At 35.2% G+C, this 21206-nt stretch overlaps 1 protein-coding gene across 1 annotated transcript; it reads right to left on the bottom strand.

Annotated features, from left to right (window-relative positions):
- Positions 1–8959: 8959 nt before the first annotated feature.
- LOC121249899 (polyamine oxidase 2-like) lies at positions 8960–19326 on the bottom strand. The gene is made up of 10 exons (XM_041148755.1): positions 18797–19326; positions 18178–18278; positions 17388–17476; positions 17184–17297; positions 16043–16130; positions 15794–15879; positions 15591–15693; positions 10349–10446; positions 9789–10218; positions 8960–9646 (listed from the first exon to the last, which is right to left on the bottom strand). Exons 1-10 carry the CDS (start codon positions 18837–18839, stop codon positions 9338–9340), a joined length of 1461 nt encoding a protein of 486 aa, XP_041004689.1. The 5' UTR covers positions 18840–19326; the 3' UTR covers positions 8960–9337.
- Positions 19327–21206: the final 1880 nt, after the last annotated feature.

Below are 21206 nucleotides of genomic sequence, written 5' to 3'. Positions count from 1 at the left end.
TATAATAAACCACATTAGCAAAAACATATTAACACTTATTTATAAACTAACCCACAAAAGATAGAATTATAACTAATTACCATTTTCGATGCAATACATTGGAATGACCTCGACCCTACCCAATGGTGGATTGTCAAATTTGCTCTATTTTGTACAGTCGTTGGGGATATTAACCTTTTTCCAACCCCTACTTACACATGTTATGCCACATCCGTGATGATGTAATAAATTAGCTAATGTATTTAAATGTATTAGAAACACTAAACTCTTACTAAGTAGGATAGAGATGGTCAATAATATGAAATGAAGTACTTACAGTCATTAGTCGCTAGTCTACTTTAGGAGTAGCAAGAGGGTGTGTTCTCCTAAATTGGTGAGTCCTCAAGTTTCGAACTTGGTAGCGGAGACACATTTTTTTATTATCTTTTTTATGGCATTCTTGTAATTATTGTCATTGTAAATAGATTAGCATTTATGTGATTATGAAAAATATATACATCAATTAATAAAAATAAAAAAAACATTTACTACATTTATTCTCCATCATCCTCGGACGTATTGTCCATGCTCGTTCTAGAATCTTCTTCAATAACGTCATTCATGCCTTCTTCCTCATATGTGGGATCTTCATCATCATCATATTCATCCTCTCCATCTTTATCTTCATCCTCTTCTTTTGCTTCATCATCCTCTTCCTCTTTCTCTTCCTCTTCCCCTTCTTCTTCTTCTACTTCTGAGTCCTCAACATCTTCATTTGGCACATCATTTAATACTGATGCATCAAAATGATCGGGTGAAACATCATCTTGCATGATGGGATTAGTTCATACACACCAAAGTCAACAAATTCTTACTATGTCCACTATTTTCGTAAGCCTCTGTACTCGAAGAGTCATCTTCAACGTCACTAAAACCATCCACTACTGTTGATGCATCTTAAGTATTTTGAGGGGCACACTATTGTACCACTCGCCAACTTATCTTTCCACTATCTTCATCGGGCTCTTTCATTGAATCAATCAAGTAAAACACTTGGGTCGCTTTAAAAGCCAATACGAATGGATCATCTCCATACCACTTACATACAATGTTCACACTCGTGAAGTGGCTATCTCTATGTATTGATAACTAACCACCAGTTAGATCTCAACAATCACATTTAAATAAATATGTTACATTTCCACCAAGGTATTTCAATTCAATAATGTAAAATATGATACCATGGTAGTCAATGTCCTCAGTCACATGACTGCCCACAACTAACACACCACAATTTTGAGTATTTTGATTACATTTATGCTCCACAATACAAAACCTATAATTTTGAACCGTGCAACCAGTATATCGAACGACTCTTTTTGAAGGTCCACGTGTCAATACATACAACTTAGAAGATACTAGTTCTTGATTGTGGTCCCACAGTTGTAAAATGTAAAATGTGAAATACAAAACATTAGTGTCTTTAAAATGAAGTAAAAGAATTAATAGCTAGCATGAATTTAACTAATAAGTTAAATGCATACATGTTGTTCAAACCATTTGATAAATTCTTCTTTATGCTTAGCCTCTACATTCTCTATTTCTTGTTGTCTAAGTTTATCCATGTGCTCACTATTTCAAATAATAGCATACAATGAAGGGGGTTTTCTTTAACTGAGTTAGCTGAACATGTGAATGCTCAAATTAATCTACAAGAGTGCGTACCTAAGATACAAATCAATTTCACAACAATTATTTAATGCATACCACCGAGTTTTATAAAATTCTACACCAAATCGTAGCCCGACTATGCACCCAATGGTCGACATTTTTGGGAGAATATAGAGAACTCATGAGTAGAGTGGTCAGCACCAAAATCAGCATTCCATTCTTGTCAGTTAAAACACATGTCAACCCCATGAAGATATAGTGAGCAAAATGTCAAACATTCATGATTTATATAAGCCCCTACTATTGACCCTTCTACTTGGGCTTTATTCCCAATTGTGTGTTTTAGCCTACCCAAAAAGTTCTCAACCAAAAACATCCATCGAAATTACATTGGTCCACCTAGCACGACCTCTCGAGATAAATACATTACTAAGTGAACCATTACATCAAAGAAAACAAGTGAGAAGATTTGCTCAATTTTACATAATATTATTGCAATAACCTTTTCCATCTTCCTCAGCACATCCAAATCTAGTACTCATGAGCACCAATCTTTGAAGAACATGCATAATTCAATTAATGCTACATGAACACTAGATGTTAACTTCTTGCTAATGCCTATCGATTACAATCTCTATAAAAAGACGTGACAATCATGACTTTTCATCCCACATATTTTCCACTCATCAATGTTCACACATCTAGAAGTATTGTAAGCATAGTCGTCTAACAAATACACACCCTACAACCATTTGCAAAACTGCATCCTCTCATCCCTTGTCATGGCAGAACAAGCATGCTGCATAAGGTCCCTATTGCCTTCCACATGCATATACAAGTCATGTTTAATTCCAATTCTCTCAATATCTTTCATCGTCTTCACTATGTATTTTGTCTTTTTATTAATGTTCATCAAACCCAAACTATGATGCAACTTAGATGATGACCAATATGGTAGTTAACAAAAATACTCATCTTTGTCCAACTCATCTCTATTGCACCACATTTTCTCTTATTCTTTCCCTGACTCCTGCCAAATTTATTTTTCTCAAGTTTCGTTAAATGTGTCTTTGTCTCATCCCTAGAAAACTCCTTCGGATAAGTTCTAACCTATACTCTCCCATTAAAACCATTATGCAATCGTCGTTCATGACTTAGTGACAAATACCATCGATGGCCCATGAAAGGCCATGGCTTGTGCAATAAAACATAAAAGGAAAAGAAAATGAAAGAAAGTATTTATAGTTTATGAATTGAATACTCATTGATAAAGTTTATGGTGTTAATATCTAATTGATAAGATATTAATTAAATGCTCATTAGAGTTGAAATAAACTATGAATGCTCATTAGAGTTGGAAGTAATTGTGAACTAATGATCGGTTAGGTTTATAGAATTTATGATTAATTATAAAATAAATTATGATTATTAATGTAAGTGTTTATTTTATTCAATTTTTTATTTATACATTAAATTGGGGAATACAAAAATCCAATCACATGTCTCATTTATGGATCTCGAATATTGAGATGTAAATCTCACTGTGGTGGTCCAACTGTAGTTTCGGTATTTACCAGTAATGAAACCACAGATTTTATAGCAAGCACACCGAAGCCCACTTTAGAGGAAGAGATTGTTGACAAGGATGATCAGGATGAATAGGAGCCTCTTATATACTTGAGTGAAATTTTTGTATAATAATGAAACAATATTATTTGGTGCTTATATTTGAAAACTGTTGTATAATTATTTTGTAAATTAATGAGTTTATGGGAACTCAATTATGTCAAAGGAAGTTTTGTAACCTTATACTCTTAAGGTTTGTTGTATATGTTTGATGGTTCTTAGTTTTACCTCTAGTATAATAATTATAGTTAGTTAAAATGATTCCGCTTCATTTTAAGAAAAAAAAATATACCTCATTTTCCATAAGTTTTAATGGCACAATAGGACCAAAACTATGGGTTATAGATTCAACATCTCAAAGACCCAATAAGAATAGGAAAGAGGAAGCTGGGGGTGTCACAATTGTATTAGAGCTATTATGATTCTAAGTAAACCACATTACATAGGAACTTATGTACTAGAGATCAGGTTAGGATATTACAAAACTTAGCCAGGAGAATGAGGCAGAAATTGTGGGAGAGGATAACAATGCACATAATACCATAATATGTCGCCCACTAGGGACTACCCACCTCAAGATGTAATGGCCTTGGCTATTACTCGAATGAATGAGTGAATGAGGGAGAAATTGTCAAGATCTTTACGTTTATAATAAACCACATTAGCAAAAATATATTAGCACTTATTTATAAACTAACCCACAAAAAGATAGAATAACTAATTACCATTTTCGATACAATACGTTTGAATGACCTCGAGCCCGCCCAATGGTGGATTGTCAAATTTGATCTATTATATTCATTGATAGAACTCAAGTGATGCATGCAGAATCATAGGAGTCTCTTATATACTTGACTGAAAGTTTTGTGTAATAATGAACCAATATTATTTGGTCCTTGTATTTGAAAAATGTTGTATAATTATTTTGTAAATTAATGAGTTCGTGAGAGCTCAAGTATGTCAAGGGCAATTTTGTAACCTTATACTCTAAAGGTTTGTTGTCTATATATGATGGTTCTTAGTTTTACCTCTGGTATAATAATTATAGTTAGTTAAAATTATTTTGCTTTATCTTAAGAAAAAAAATATACCTCATTTTCCATAAGTTTTAATGGCACAATAGAACCAAAACTTTGGGTGATAGGTTCAATGTCTCAAAGACCCAAAAAGAATAGGAAAGGGGAAGTTGGGGGCGTCACAGATTGTATTAGAGCTATTATGGTTATGGGTACACCACATTACATAGGAACTTATGTACTAGAGATCAGGTTTGGATCATACAAAATCTAACCACAAGAATGAGGCAAAGGTTGTGGGAGAGGACAACAGGGCGTAGAATACTGTAATATGTTGCCCACTAGGGACAACCCACCAGGGACAACTCACCTTAAGATGAAACACACGTAATGGCTCAAGCTGTTACTCGAATGAATGAGATAATGAACCAGCAAATGCAAAATCAGAAAAAACAAATTTAACATCACCTACTAAATCCACCATGTCAGCCTCCACAGCAGTATGCTAATCATCCTAGCTGCAATTATGATAGGTTCCTGACACATCGACACCCAATTTCATGGGTACCAAAGGGCCATTAAAGGAAAAAAAATGGTTGTTGGAACTAGAGTGGATCTACTGTGAGGACCACAATGATGCGAGGGAAAAAATCCTCTCTCATGAACTAAAGGAGGGTGACAAGTAGATGGCCAGGCGAGCAAAGTGCAGCTAGTCTAGGAGAAGGGCAGGGGGCACTAGGTAGAAAGGTTGGCTGCCATGGTTTGGTACTAAGCGATAAAGGACATTTCACCCTGTGCTAGGTAGGCAAATAAACTGCTAACCGTACCAAGGCAAAGCAAAAAGCAAGGACGAGCTTGATGTAGACCCGAGAGCTCTTCGAGATAACGCGGAGGTCCTCAGAGGGTGTAGATGCTGTACAGAGAGGCTCATACTCCATAAGAGATGTTACATTTGGAGTGAGCCTGCGGAAAAAAGATTACAAATCTGCAGGTCATATCATTTGATCTCAAAGTTATGGTCTAGCGCCATGTGAGAGACCCTTATTAGGAGAAGGACTATGGGATTTGAGCCAAGGAAAACTACAGAGGATGTGCACGCCTTGTTCCTGTCAATCTCAGCCATCCTACAAGGCCAGTGGGCAAATGGATGGCTGAGATTGAAGGTCTCTCATTCTTGCATGTCCGGAGTCAGACAGACGTCAAAACTAGGGCTAACAGTCCCACAATATAAAAGGCATTGGACAAAATCCAAAATCTCACTTTTGAGATCAAAAAGTGTTTGTTCTCTCTTCTAGTTAAAGTCTTCAAGAAAGCAAGGGACTTCAAGGCTGCAACAGAAGGATCAACATTGACGCTATTGTAATATTAGAAATACTATTCAAGTTGGTTAACTCCTACAACCATACTGAAAATGTAGGGTAAATGACTATGAGTACATTGTATGTTTACAGTTTTGCATATTCTATAAATCACCTCCTTTTTGCATGAAAGTACATTTTTTTCATTATTTTTGTTGTTTAGGTTTATGTTTACAGACTGGACAAGGCTTATTAGTCCAAAACAAGGCGACAATGAAGAGGAATTGATAACTTCGGTTATCCACTTTTTGGACATGATCTTAGACATCATAGTCGAGCTGCATGAGCGGCTTAGCAATTTATTGCAGTAGTTTTTTTCTAGTCTGTATTTATGGAGTGCTCTCTCTAATACTCCTTATGTTACAGACCTATTGGAAAAGTGCTGTAATTTTTTGGATATATGTTCTTATGTGAATCTATGAAGCGTATTTATGTTTTTGGGATATAGTACTTCTGGTACATTATATTGTTCAAAGAAAAAATTATCTATTAGGAATATTGCATATTGTTATATGCATGTTAGGCACACTGCATATTTAACTGTTATGAATGAGGGTATGTAACATTGTGTTGCATGTTCCGACGCTTCGAGATTCATCAAATCCCAAGCGAGGCTGGCAGGGGTAACAGGTAGAGAGAGTCCCCAAGTTTATCATGCGTAGTGTCTCTGTGTGTGTTGGTCGGGTAAAGTGATTTCCTGAGTCTGTTAGTTCTGGATTTGGTGAATGAGCTCACACATTGACTGAGTAGAGTGATTCCCCGTATCGAACGGTGGTGTGATTTCTTATTGTTGCTTTTGAAATGAGATGTTGTGCTTTTGATGTGGATTGATAAGAGGGTGATTCCTTGCCTTAATAATGACTATGCATGTTGAGATTTGCTCACAGGGTGATTCGTTGCCATGACTATGATTACATGTATTTTTGCCCGAAGGGTGATTCCTTGCCATGCATGAATATATGTGTTCACGATTTTATTAAATGAAACAGTGCATGCATATTCATTTTCATTGTCTCATTAATAGTACTGTCATGGGTTTTAACCTACTAGGGTTTCTTAGAAGTTTCACCGTAGTGGTCCCACCTGCAGTTTTGTTTACCAGAGTTGAAGATCTTGATGTAGATTTAGCCTAGGAAGAAGTACCAACCCCGTCCAAGGTGTAGACACAAAGGCCTGTCTCCGATTAATAGACATTTGTATTTGTTAAAATGTATATTTTAGTTAAGCAATGAATCATATATGATTCGTTGTACTTTGATGTAGCTGATGAACTAATAATAGTGTACAATATTATTTGGAAATAAGTGATGATGACATATGGATATTACTATTAAATGTTAAATTTTCTTACTGGTACAAATCTTTGATACATTTAGTATTAGTCTCCAACTAATCCCTTTACTTATTTCACTGCAATTTATTTCACTTGTCGTACATTAAATTGCAAATGCACGCCTAGCCCGAATAAGATCCAGGGTATTGCCAACCCACTAGCACTCTTGGAGCTTTGGATCCTCACCGAGTACCCTACCGAGGGACAAGGGCGTCACATCTATGAGATCTGTAGTTGCATAGAAGAACAAAAGGTACAACACGCGGGTTATTTGATGAAGGGTGAGGCTAGTATCTGGAGTTAGGAAGTCTAGTGTCTTTGGAAAGATTTAAACAAGAGTTTGAAAATCAATTTTTTCCCGAATCAGTTAAGCAACAAAAGGCACGGGAGTTTGCTACTCTTACTCAAGGGAATCACACTGTTGAGCAGTATGCTGCTCGTTTCATTAAGCTAGGAAGATTTGCTCCACATTTATTTTCGATTGATAGAATGCAAGCATCTAAATTCTAGGATGGCTTGTAACCAAGGACCCGCAATCAAGTGGTCTGTCTGTGATGCTTTCAACCCTCAATAATGCACTCGACAAGGGTCCGCAGTACTAGGGATGTCAGCTGATCAGCAACATTTCAATTCATAATACAGGGGGAGAGTGTGTGTTCAGGAAATGAGCACACACTAGCTGTGATAAATCATAGTGGAATATATAAAAGGATGAGTCAAAGACTAATACTAGATGTACTGGAGATATATACACAGAAAATTCTCAATTAATAATAATATTCATATATCATTCTCACTTCTTCCCAAATGATATTATACATTGTCATCATTCTTCACTTACATCAAAATAATACGAATCATACATAGTTCGTCGTCTAACCAAAATGAATATCTCAACAAATACTAATAATTACTAATCAGAGACAAGCCTCTGTAACTACTCCTCGGCCTGGGCTAGTCCTACTTCCTCGGGAAAATTTGTCTAGGTTAAGTCCGCATCAAGATCTACGGTTTCGGTAAACAACACTGCAGGTGGGACCACCATTGTGAGACTTCTAAGAAATCTCAATAGGTTAAAACCCTTGACAGTACTAACAATGAGAGACAATCGAGATGAATAGGATGCACTATTTCTTGTAAATCTGTGAATACATATATTTATGCATAGCAAGAAATCACTCTCTGGGGCAGAAACACGCATTCAGTCATGGCAAGATGTCACCCTCTGAACAATTCTCAATTATATAAGTATGGTGAGGAATCATCATATGAACAATTCATGTAAATCCACAATATCTCATTATATAAGTACTCTCGAGAAATCACTCCACTCGTTCGACGTAGGAAATCACTCTACCCTGTCAACGTATGAGCTCATTCACCAAATTTAGAACCAACTAATTCAGGAAATCACTATATCTGGTCAAAACACACACAAAGACGTCACACATGATCAACGCGGGGACTCTTATCTATCCATGTTATCAATTGAACCAATACAAAAACGTTACACCCCAATCATCACATAGAGTCATCCTACCCGGCATGAAACTCATGACTTGGTCCAAGATGATTTGTGGATTGCAATTGCATTTTTCCCTTTTCGCTTGGTCTAAGATGAGGTTTTATTTGTTATTTAATCATTCAGTTTCCGAATTTGTTGCGCGTTAGGACAGAATTGCATTGCCTTCTATATTTGTTTTTAAAAGTTTTTTTTTTCATGTTTTTTACCAAACAAAAATATGAAAAAATACATGTTAGTATTACAGTCCAATTTTAACATTTTCAGCCGTCTATGTTGGGGGGTTAGGTGGGGGGTACTCTGGGCATTTTCAAGTACCGATTCGATGTTCTAAACTTCTCACCGTGCTAAATATTAAGACGTCGAAGCAAACACATATTTCTTGGCTATAAATTCAGCACAGCAGTAAGGTTATCAAGGGCTTTGCAATGCATGGTGGTAGAGCAAGAAAACATACGCAACGAGAGAGAGAGCCTTTATTTATTACAACTTCATATAGCAAATAATAGTGTCCTTCCCACCAACAAAGCAGAGGCACCTACAAATAAACCAACTACTGCCTCCTAATAACATAATCTTCTGATAACCAGATTTATTTTTAGGAGCCCCAATATTGATGTCTACTACCAGTAAAGTATATTATCCCACGTCATACAGAAGAAGACATAGGCATTAACCAATATTTAATTGATAAATCCATGGGAAAAAAGGTACCTTTTCCTTGGTATCATTTCCCTGTGGGCCAAACAAAACGGCAATAATGCTCTACCCAGATCCCACTAATACATATCTCCTATTTCATTATAAGACCTAAATGGAGGCAGCCTAAGAGTTACATCCGGGAGATCAGTAGTGGGACTGACACTGAGCCCTCCTCGCCCATGACTGGCTGGAACAAATCCAACTCCCCATATCGTTCCAAGACCCGCATCCTACAGTCTTCAGCAGCCATCAGTCCAGTTGAGAAAGCACCGTGCACCGAACCTGGGAAGTTCGAGCTTGTTGCCTCTCCCGCAAAGAATAAGTTATCCACTGGGATCCTTAGCCTCTCATACAGATCATGGGATTTGCCTACTGTATCATAGCTATAGGAGCCAAGTGAGTTAACATCTGCGCCCCAACGAGAAACAAGATACTGAATCTGCATAATTCAGACAAAAACCATATTCAAGAACTTCCGGGTAAAATGGAATCAGATACTGCCTCTGTCAAAGGCCTTAAAGTATCTCAACTTGAAAATTTTCAAAAATAAATAAATTAACAGCATAAAGCAGAAGTCGTACCGGGGCAGAAGCATTTGGCAGGATCCTTTTGAGTTGCATGTAAGCAAAATTAGCAGCAGCTTCATCAGACATTTTTTCAATGTCTTTGGCTAGCTGCCCGGCAGGCATATAAACAAGGACAGAGTGACCAGTAGCCTTGTGAAGATTTAGAAAGTAGCTGCAACCATAAGATGTCTCTGCAACAACTCCTAAGAACTCCACATTTGGCCAGAACACCTTTTCAAAGTGCAACAGTATTTTATTCTCAATCCCTACTCCAAGGTCAGCAATGGCCATTTCCTTCCACTCTGGGAGCTTTGGCTCAAAGCTTATGCTTTTTGCTTTCAGCACACCAAGAGGTACAGCAACAATAGCAGCATCTGCAACAAATGTTCTCCCATTTTCTACAGTTACCTTCACTCCATTATAACGCCTTACAATCTTTGTAACCCTGAGGGCAGTGACAAGAATTAATAGCTCATTACAGAACATGTAACCCTGAAGGTAGGTACAAGAATTAAAGCTCTTATAGAATACATGGGCTGAGCAAAAGAAAAGCATTGCAAATACTTAATTCAAACCTGTGGCCCAAATGGATGTCTAGACCTTTGGCAAGAGTGTTTATAACTGGGATGTAGCCCCTTACCATAAGCCCATGACCACCAGGGAGCAGTTCTTCCTGTATATAAGAATAATATAAAGGCAGCACGCAGTCAATGCTTAGCTTAGCAACAATATAAATCAACAACCCCACCACCCAAAAGGGGAAAAAAAAAAAACAAAAGGAGAAGAAACACAAAACAGTATTATTAGAAAGAAAAAGGTTTCTAGCAAAACCTTCAGAGAGACTGATAGTTTTTACAGAAAGGAATTTTCCGCTACTACTAGGTTTTTCTTTTGAGTTTTGCTTATGTTATTAGTCCTGCAGATGTCCTGTTCATTTTAAATTTATTTTTTATCTTTGAGAACTATAACCCAACCCTGATATGTATTTACTCGACAAAAGGAAAGGAATATTTCTCGCTACAACAGGAATATTTCTCGCTACAATTTCACTTGTGATATTCAGGAAGCCGCCAGAACTGCCTCATTCAAATCATCAAAAGCAATACAATACGAACTCCTGAATACAAATTTATGGACAATTTCTTTGTTTCTTCTAATATCCATTCCATGAAATTTTATGTCATTGTATCTCCTTAAGAAGGTTTAATGAAATTGGATTTCTTAGACTCGATAGCTCTATTGATCAAGGCCATGTTTGGACGCTTAGATTTGATTATCTCATTTCATCTTAGAAGTTTTCATAATTTCCTTCCCAAACATCACTTAAACAAAAAACATTTTTCAATTTCATTTATTCAACTTTTTTATCTAATCATTAGTTAATCATTACAACTTTTTCAAACTTCCAAACAAAACACAAAAAAAAAAATAAGACAACTTTATTCAAATTTCAAAACAAAATAATATTAGAAAATTATATTCAAACAATATTTTAACTCTATAATATTTTTATTCAACTTTTTCTATCTATTTTTTCAAAACTCAATAAAACATCTTAACTCAAACTATTTCAATACTATTTTTTTTTTTTTTTAATGTCAGGGAACCTCTCCAAGGCAGGCCCTTCGGACCCACCCTTGCATAGTAAATCCCGGTCCCGTGCACCGCACCCTCTGAAGTTTCCCTACACGGAACTAGTTAAATCACTGACTTTTTACCAGGGAGTGTGGCCCCAAAAGATTATTTGCACCCATAAGGTGTTGAACTTTAGACCTTGAAGGGAGTGATACCCCAAGACCAAGACCTTCACCACATGGGCCAACCCCTTGGTGATAACCATTTCAATACTATTTACAAACCATTTTACTACTATTCACATAAATCTCATCTCATCTCATTACCCAAGCATGCCCTAAATGTTTTCCAAGCCTGTATGGGGCTACAAGTAGCAAAACAATCAACTAACAATTGTCGCGCCAGATAGCCAATTGGGAACCATGAAAGATTGTATGTAGAAAAATCCATGCTACGAAATCTTAAAGCGGGCCAAGAAGGATTGAAGTGGGTTAATCAAACAATTGTGAATAGTTTATGGAGCTGTCAATGTGTGGGATGGATTAAATTAGTAAAAGGGGCTTCGGGTGGTATTATTATTATGTGGGATAGGAGGTTAGTGGAGATGGTAGATCATTATGTCAGAGAGTTAAAGGTTGCTTGCCGATTCAAAAGTGTGGATGATGGTTTTGAATGGGCTTTTGCAAGGATTTATGGTTCTAACATGGATAATAGTAAGAGTATTTTATGGGATGAAATGGCGGGTTTTTACTGCTATTGGGGGTTCCTTGGTGTTTTGGAGGAGATTTTAACATTACTCAGTTCCCTAGCAAGCAAGTGGGGGATAATTATTTCTCTCATGCCATGAATGCTTTTTCAGATCTGATTTTTTGAGCTTTGTTTGATCGATCTTCTGATGGTTGATGGGGATTTTACTTGGTCTAATGGAAGGGCATGGTCTAGGCTAGACAGTTTCTGGTTTCAGCTACTTGGGAGGTTCGTTTTCCTGATTTGAGGAAGAAAAGGTTACCGAGAATGTGTTCTGACCATTATCCTATTATGTTGGAGAGTAAGGGCACTTTTAGAGGACTAAAGTATTTTAAATTTGAAAATATGTGGTTAGAGGCTAAGGGTTTTGTGGATAGGGTGAGATTGTGGTGGTCTTCGTACTCTTTTTTTGGTACTCCGAGCTTTGTGCTGGCTGGTAAACTTAAAGCATTAAAAACAGATTTGAAGAGGTGGAATGTTGAGAAGTTTGGGAACACGGAAAATAAAAGGAAACTTTTGATGCAGCAGTTGCAGAGTTTGGAGGAAAGGAAGCTGCTAGGAGACATCTGGTGACGAATTGGAGAGAAAAAAAGTGGTTGTGGAGGATTTAGAGAAGATCAATTTAATGGAAGAAATCTCTTGGAGACAAAAATCTCAAGTCATTTGGCTGAAGGAAGGTGACATGCATGAAAACTTTTCACCGTATGGCAAACTATCGTCAAAAAAATAATGCTATTGAGGTTCTTTATGATGTTGAAAACATCATTTCAGGTCAAGAGGTCATTAAGGATCACATTGTCAATTTCTACACAAGGTTGTTCAGCGAAGAATACTCATGGAGACCAAAGCTTGATTGGCTGTTTTTGGATTCCATTGATCAGGCATGTGCAGAATGGTTGGGAAGAGCTTTTGAAGAGGATGAAGTTCTTGATGTGATTAGAGGAATGGCAAGGGATAAGGCTCCGGGTCCTGATGGTTTCTCAATGGCTTTATTTCAATCTTGCTGGGTTATAGTGCAGGATGATATTATGAAGGTTTTTCATAAATTTTATACATTTATGAAATTTGGGAAAAGTTTCAACATTACATTTATAGCACTTATTCCCAAAAAGGTAGGTGCTGTGGAGATGCAGGATTTTCAGCCTATTAGTTTGGTGAATGGGGTAAAAAAGATAATCTCTAAGGTGTTAACTAATCGTATGAGTGTGCTGTTAGGAAATATTAAATCAAAATCTCAAAATGCCTTTGTAAGAGGGAGACAAATTCTTGACTCCGTTTTAGTTGCTAATGAGTATGTGGACAGAAGAATTAAATCAAATGAACCTGAAATTTTGATTAAATTGGACATGGAAAAAGCACATGACCATGTTAGTTGGAATTTTCTATTGTATTTGTTTGGAAGAGATGGCTTTGGAGAGAAGTGGTGTATGTGAATCAAACATTGTATTTCGACGTCGAGATTTTCTGTTTTAGTGAATGGCACTCCAATTGAGTTTTTTAAATAGTTCATGTGGTTTGAGACAAGGAGACCCGCTATCTCCTTTTCTTTTTGTCCTTGTCATGGATGCATTGAGTAGAATGTTGGAAGCAGCGGTAGAAAAAAGGTACTTGTCGGGTTTTGACGTGGGCAATGAGGAGCATGAAATTATCTCATCTTCTTTTTGCCGATGACACTTTGATTTTCAGTGAGCCCAACCAAAAACATATTCAATCTTTGAGAGCATTGTTGTTATGTTTTGAAGTTGTTTCAGGTCTCAGGATTAACCTAAACAAGTCTGAAATTGTATCTGTGGGTGTCGTAGGTAATATTTTGGAGTGTCAGATTGCTTCACAGATGCTGAAGTATCTTGATCTTCCCTTGGGGGCTCCTCACAAATCTGTTTTGATATGGAATGGAGTGATTGAGAAGATTGAGAGAATATTGCTTGGATGAAAAAAGTTATATTTGTCTAAAGGGGGCATAAATACTTTGATAAAGTGTACGTTGACTAATCTTTCTACGTATTTTCTCTCACTTTTCCCTTTGCCGGCTGGGGTTGCTAGAATAATTCAGAAAATTTATCGTAATTTCTTATGGGGAGGAATAGAAGAATGAAAGAAGTTTCATTTTGTTAGTTAGAATAAGGTTTGTCAACCAGTTTCTTGTGGAGGATTGGAGGTGAGAAATTTGAAGTTGTTTAATAAAGCACTCATTGGAAAATGGCTTTGGAGATATCATGAAGAGATAGATGCTTTATGGAAGAATGTTGTTGTTAAATATGGGAGTGGGTGGGGGGATTGGTGTTCTAATAAAGTTAGAAAAGCGTATGGGGTGAGTTTATGGAAGTTTATTAGGAAGGTTGGAGGGAGTGTTCTAAACATATTAAATTTAAGGTGGGAGAAGGGAAGAAGATTCTCTTTTGAGATGACATTTGGTGTGGAAAATCAGCTCTTAAATCAGATTTTCCATCTCTTTACAGAATTGCAAGAGATCAAAATGTTGTTGTGGCAGATTATCTTCAATGTACGGATAATAATATTCTATGGAATGTTGACTTTATTAGAGATGCAAATGACTCGGAAGTAAATGTTGTTTTAGATTTTTTGGAAAGAATTTATAATTCAAAAATGATGCAAGGAAGAGAGGATAGGCTATTGTGGGATCATGCTAAAAATTTCAAGTTTTCAGTCAGTTCTTTTTATAAGATGCTTAATTGTCATTTTATCTATGTATTCCCCTGGAAAAGCATTTGAAGGGTGAAGTTACCTACTAAGGTGGCGTTCTTCAGTTGGGTGGTTGCTCTAGGGAAAGTATTGGCCACGGATAACTTTAGAAAACATGGTTTGTGTATAGCTGATCGGTGTGTCATATGCAAGAAGTACGGTGAATCTGTCAATCATCTTTTTTTTTTACATTGTGAGGTAGCAAAGTCTTTGCGGAACGATGTTATTGGTTGGACGGGGTTTATATCGGGTGATGTCTAAGGAAGTTGTGGATCTTCTTGCTTGTTGGCGTGGTTTCAAAGCAAGGAAATGTGTTGCTGCTAGATGGAGAATAATTCCTTTGTGTTTAATGTGGTGTTTATGGCTGGAAAGAAATGAAAGATATTTTGAAGAAAAAGAGTGTTCTTGTGAAGATCTTCGAACTTTTTTCTTTTCTACTTTGAGTTTGTGGGCTAAGATCTTTGTAAAGAATGACGATAATGTACTGAATTTGTTTCTGTCTTAGTTTCCTGCTTTCTAGAGTGTAGTAGGTATTTCCTTTGTACATCCTGTGCACTTAGACTGTGCCTATTCTTGTTAATAAAATTCTTATTAATTAAAAAGAAAGTATTTAACTCATTTTCAAGTTCCCAACATAAGAAATTATCATAATGCAAACCTATATTCTAGTGTCTACCACTATAGACTTCTTGTTTCACCATTCATCTTGAAATTGGTAAAATTCCCCATAATGCTACGTATAGACTTCAAGCAGTCCTGCAATATATAAATTTCTGGCATACAGAAACTTGCCTGATCCCAACATTTTAGTGAGATGGTCTCAGCATCCGCAGCAAACCAGCCTTCCATTCTACATAAATACCACTGAAGAACATTATAAGCAAGCCCCTCCAACCTGTTGCATGCAAGGGAAATTTTAGGTAAACCAGTTCTTGACTATCAATTAACACAAAAATAAAACTACGAATTGTATTATGCAAGCATGTTGATGAAACCTCAATTCTGGCCTCCTTTCAAAAACAATTGAGAAAGCACGGAATATGGATATGTCTTCGCTTGATTCCTCTCTTATTTTATCCGTCTACATTCAAGAATGAAAATATCAAGTCAATGAATGTCCATAGTGAGACAGAATAAATATTAGAAGCACCAGACATGACTTGGATGACATTCGAATTATAAATCTCAATATTGATAATACTAAAAAACTAAAATTGAATAATGAAAAATAAAATATCACTTGCCTCCTTTAAAATACTCTCAAATGCTTCACCAACTTTAGTAACTAATTCCTGAGGAACTTGATTCCCATCCATATCAAAGAGCGCATAGCTGCAGAGAACATATGATATATAAAACCAAAAAAATTATCCATTAAATAATACTCAAAATCAAGCAAACTGAGTTTAGGAAATTCCAGCTACGCTGAAGGACATGTCGAAAAATAAAATTCAATATATGTTACAGATGCAATCTATACAAGAAGATATTCTGAAGGAGTGAATTGATAACATAATCAACTAAAGGTCATGAAGCTTCGTTCCATGATTTTGTCCTTTTAACAATTATTTATGCTATGATTGCCAGAGATTTAAATAATTTACAACCACCTGCACAAGAACCACACTCACTAAATTCACACAGAGCTAGCCAAAGGGAATCCACAAGATATTGTATAACCACTTCACCGAAGGCAAGCCACAGGGTATCTGCCATTACTTATCCTCCCCCCAAAAAAAATAGCTATCCACAACCACATACAACACATTTGAATGTATCCTTTGTATTTCGTTGCATTTCAGTTTATTGCCGGCAGCAGTTTGAAAGATGGACTTACATTTACATAGCAATACACCATTCAACAAGCAAACAAATACGCCAAAAATATATAAGAAACAAATATGGCTGAAAATTTTTAAAATGCATGAGAACCTTGCCTTATTCAAAATTAAGGCAATTGAATTATTTTAGCTTGACATACATTCTAATAGGTACAGAGAAATAGTTCACATATCCACGTATCGGTGCTAAACAACAACTCAAAAATTACAATATATATAAAAAATAACAGGATTGAAACCAGGTATGCATTAGAACGTAGGAATAGTCTTTATTTGCTTCAGCAATAAGGGGATCCAGTCACTACTCTAAATGGGTATTTTACACCTTACAAACAGGCTGAAATGACAAAGTTAGGGATTTTAAATAGCAGGAATTCACGCAAGTTGGTAGAAAGAACAGATTTTTTTATAATATGGAATCTGAGCAATTCGAGGCCCTTTAAACCCACCTCTAGGAAGTAAACCCTGTTTAGAAGAATTCAAATATTTGCACATCTATCAAGAAAAAAAATCTCACATCAAAAGCAGCAAAATAAATACTAACCTCTCCAAATCATGATCATACAGCACAGAGTTGTCCCCACTAGTACGGTATAAGGGTAGTCCTAATCTCCCAATCAATGGTGCCAAGGGATTCTCTTTGCACACTCCATGCAACCTAAGGCATCACGCCAATATGTCAAGTTTCGACATTAATATATGGGCACTCTCAAATATCTAATAAGGGACATATTTACAAAAAATTTACCATGATGCACCCAAGTCAACTGGAAAACCAAAGGTGTAATCTGTATAAACGCGACCACCAATCCTATCCCGTGATTCCAACAAGACAACCTAAACACACAAAAAAATAAAGCAAAAAATAAAAGGATGCATGGATGCATCTTGTCAAATCAAAGTACAATTAATAGCAACATAGATGCTCCATCACGGTGGAGAAAAATATATATCTTGCCACATCAAAGTACAATGATACTCTCTCACACTCACACTCACACTCATCCATCCAACCAGACTGCAAGTGACAGGTAGCACATATAATATCAGTATTAGCTACTTATTTAGCATGCATAGACAAAGTGGACTAAGCTTAACTACGTTGGACTTCTCCAAATTTAAAGTGAGACCAACTTAAATTAACAGCAAGTATATCAGCTCCACACTGGCGTATAATTGCATATTATAAGTGCCTTTTGGCAGTAGATCACCTAGCAGTTTGCTTAAACCATATTGCCCACCAAATATAGTACACGAACTATGACTGAAGAGTCTTAGCTCTAACTAAACCCAACAATGTGCTAATTTCAAATAACTTTGGGTCAGCCTCATATATATCATTTTTCTATAAAGTAGGGCCAACCCAAAAGTAGCTTTTTCCTCAACATCTATGATTTCAAAAATCTGGCTGCTTTTGGGCAGGGAGTTGGTTAAAAGCCGATCAAACCCAAGTAAACATCGAAGTTTACTTGAAACGAGGCATCACGAAACAATGGTTATCATCCACAATAGCACTTAACACGTTATACTAAGAATACCTGAAACGAGGCATCATGAAGAGCACGAGCAGCTGCAATTCCAGCCATACCGCCGCCAATGACAATGACAGATGGCTTCCTCTCGACATTTGAGCAAAGGCCTACAAAGAAAATGAACGAATTCAGATTAATGAAGCCATCCAAAACGGCTCAACTAATACCAATTGAAAGCACATCGAAGTTTCCTTGTCACAATCAACACAATTAAATAATTTTCCTTTTTCATTTGTCCAAACAGCATTTGTTTTTATAACCTAACTTTTTCCTTAATTTAAAGTTTATTTTCCCCTTTTTGTATTTTCATAGTCCAAAGAACTCCTAAGCTAATAGTTCATAATAAAATGAGTGATTAATAATTTCAGAAGCTAGAGAACAGCATAACTCAGCAACATCAATAATAAAATTAAAAATTAAAAACAAAAAACGTATATATCAGTCAAGACATACTCCCTAGCAAATGTAGCGATCATTACAGTAATAATAGAATTTTCTTTCCAATGTAATTTTTTTCTTTAAAGGCAACAACAAATTCGTATTAAAAATAAAAACAAACAACGAAAGGTGAAGAGAGAGCGAGGAGTCGTACGGTCAAGAAACTGTAAAAATTACAAAAACAAACCTCTGCGCAATTGGGGATTACTCTTGGTGCCTACAGACTCCATTTCGCAGCGACAATCGGCGATCGACAATAAGACAATTATTTAATCTGTTACTATGACTATTACTAATGCTAATAATAGAGGATAAAGGATCCAGACGTTTTTTCTCGAAATTAAAGAGGGAAGGAGGCAATTGAGGCGAGTAATGAAGAATAAAAATTAAGAGACAAGTTATAAAATGATTGGAATTCGAAGAAGAATTCGAATAATTCAATAAGAAACCCGGCTTCCCAAACCAGCTCATACAGTTTTCTCTCTCTCCCCCTTATAGTTTCGAAAAATTACACGGATTTCCAAAACCCTATCGCCGATTTTAGGTCGATGAGAGAAGAAAATGCGAGGGTTTTGGATGTGCTTTTAGAGCAATAGAGAAAATATCTGGGATCGATCTGTTTGGAGAAAAAGTGGACAGATTTGGTGCAGAACGGAGAGGAGCGACAGAACTGCGTAATGTTGTTTTTATGCCTCTGGGTCCGAGCTTCCTGGTTGTTTTATAGAGAAAAGGCGACGCGGATTAGTAAATCTGATACACGCTAGCGTAGGGAAAAAGCTAATACTCGCTGGATTCGGGATGCACGTGTCCATGTCTTTTGGTTAACTGGAGTAGGTTTTTTAATTTAATTAGGAGGAAGGACAGTAATAGGGTGTACTACATCTAAAATATGCATATAAATGGATTTTTATTTTTTTTAATTAAAAAATAAATTTTTTAAATATTCTTAATCATTAAAAAAATAAAAAAAAATTATAAATTTATTAACAATCACTTTTTTACTATTAAAAAATTTTAAACACATTTGAGAGGATTATTTTCGTTCGAGAAAACTTATTAAGGTCGGTTGGAGATCAATTTAATTTAATTTAATTTTAAATTGAGTTTAATATTTAAATATTTAATTTTTAAAATATTACATTTATCTCAATTTAAAATTTTTTTTATATATAAGATTTATAATTTTTTTTAATTTAACACTTTTTTATATACATTATTTATAATATTTTTTAATTTTTTATAAATCTATTTATCTTAATATTTAAATATTTAAATTCATTTTAAATGATGTCTTAAAATTTATTCTATCATTTTAATTTATATTTATTCATAAATAATTCAAAGATAGTGGTTGGGTGAGATTTCTCGCGACTTTTACGAAGCCCTCCTTAATTTTCAATTTCTAGTCGAATTTTTCGTACGAAGTTTGTCCTGTCCGTCCGATTCAGCTGTCAGTCTGGATGAAAACCATTACGCTACACGACACGTGTGGTTTCGCTTTTTCCGACTTAGTTGAATTATTAGAATGGCGGTGGTCCAAGTCCATGCAATCAATATGACAGTAATACCCTTTAAAAGTCAGTTCTGGCCACTACAAATCTAGAAGTTTCGTTAGAGTGCATTTAAATTTTTAGTTGAGTTGAGTTAAGTTGAATTGAATTGAGATAATAAAATATTATTAAAATATTATTTATTATTATTATTATTATTTTAAAATTTAAAAAAATTAAATTATTTATTATATTTTATATTAAAATTTAAAAAAATTATAATAATGAATTGAAATAAATTAAAATAAATTTACTTTCCGAAAGCCTAATTGGTTTCGATTTGCATCTTCTCGTCGATGGAATACTTCTATACATTATATTCCATGCATTATATTCTTATTATGTAATTATTTTCTGTTAATATTATATTATTCTTTGTTTAATTTTTTTTATCTGTATCAAATTTGGGATAGGAAATTTTGAAAAACTCTATAAAAATAACTTAAAGGTTACATGAAATTTAATTGTTAGAAGGATGGTGATGATGTGCAAATTCAATAAAATTAGGAGCGTCGGTTGCAAATGGGTTTTTTTTTTTTTATTGTACTCTGTGATGCAATTTAATAAATGAAAAGTAATTTTATTTGAAAGTTTTTATGTTATACATCATTCATATAGCATAATTTAATTTATAAAATTTAAAATTTAAAATTTATTTTTTAAATTAAATTATACAGCATGGTGTGTGGTGTAAAAATTATAAAATAGAATTATTGATAAATAAGAAATAATAATTTGGGAGCACATAAAGAAATTGAATTTTATTACTCATCATCTCACACACAACACACCTTATTTTTTTTATTTTTAAAATTTTTTTTAAGATTTTTTTCCTTTTATTCTTCTTAAACTTATTGAATTATTCTACTCATTATTTATATATTATATATTTAATAAGAGAAAAAAATTAAAAAAATATATATGATGTATGATGTATAAAAATGATGAAAAGAATTTTTCAAAAAATATTTCCCTGCATTAACTTACTTTGTATAGTTGCTGACCACGCGGCATTTTCATCTACTGGACACGTGAAAGATTTTGGTT

The sequence above is a fragment of the Juglans microcarpa x Juglans regia genome, chromosome 2D, assembly GCF_004785595.1.
Source record: "Juglans microcarpa x Juglans regia isolate MS1-56 chromosome 2D, Jm3101_v1.0, whole genome shotgun sequence".
Lineage (NCBI taxonomy): Eukaryota > Viridiplantae > Streptophyta > Magnoliopsida > Fagales > Juglandaceae > Juglans > Juglans microcarpa x Juglans regia.
This window is presented reverse-complemented; position numbering and strand designations above follow the sequence as displayed.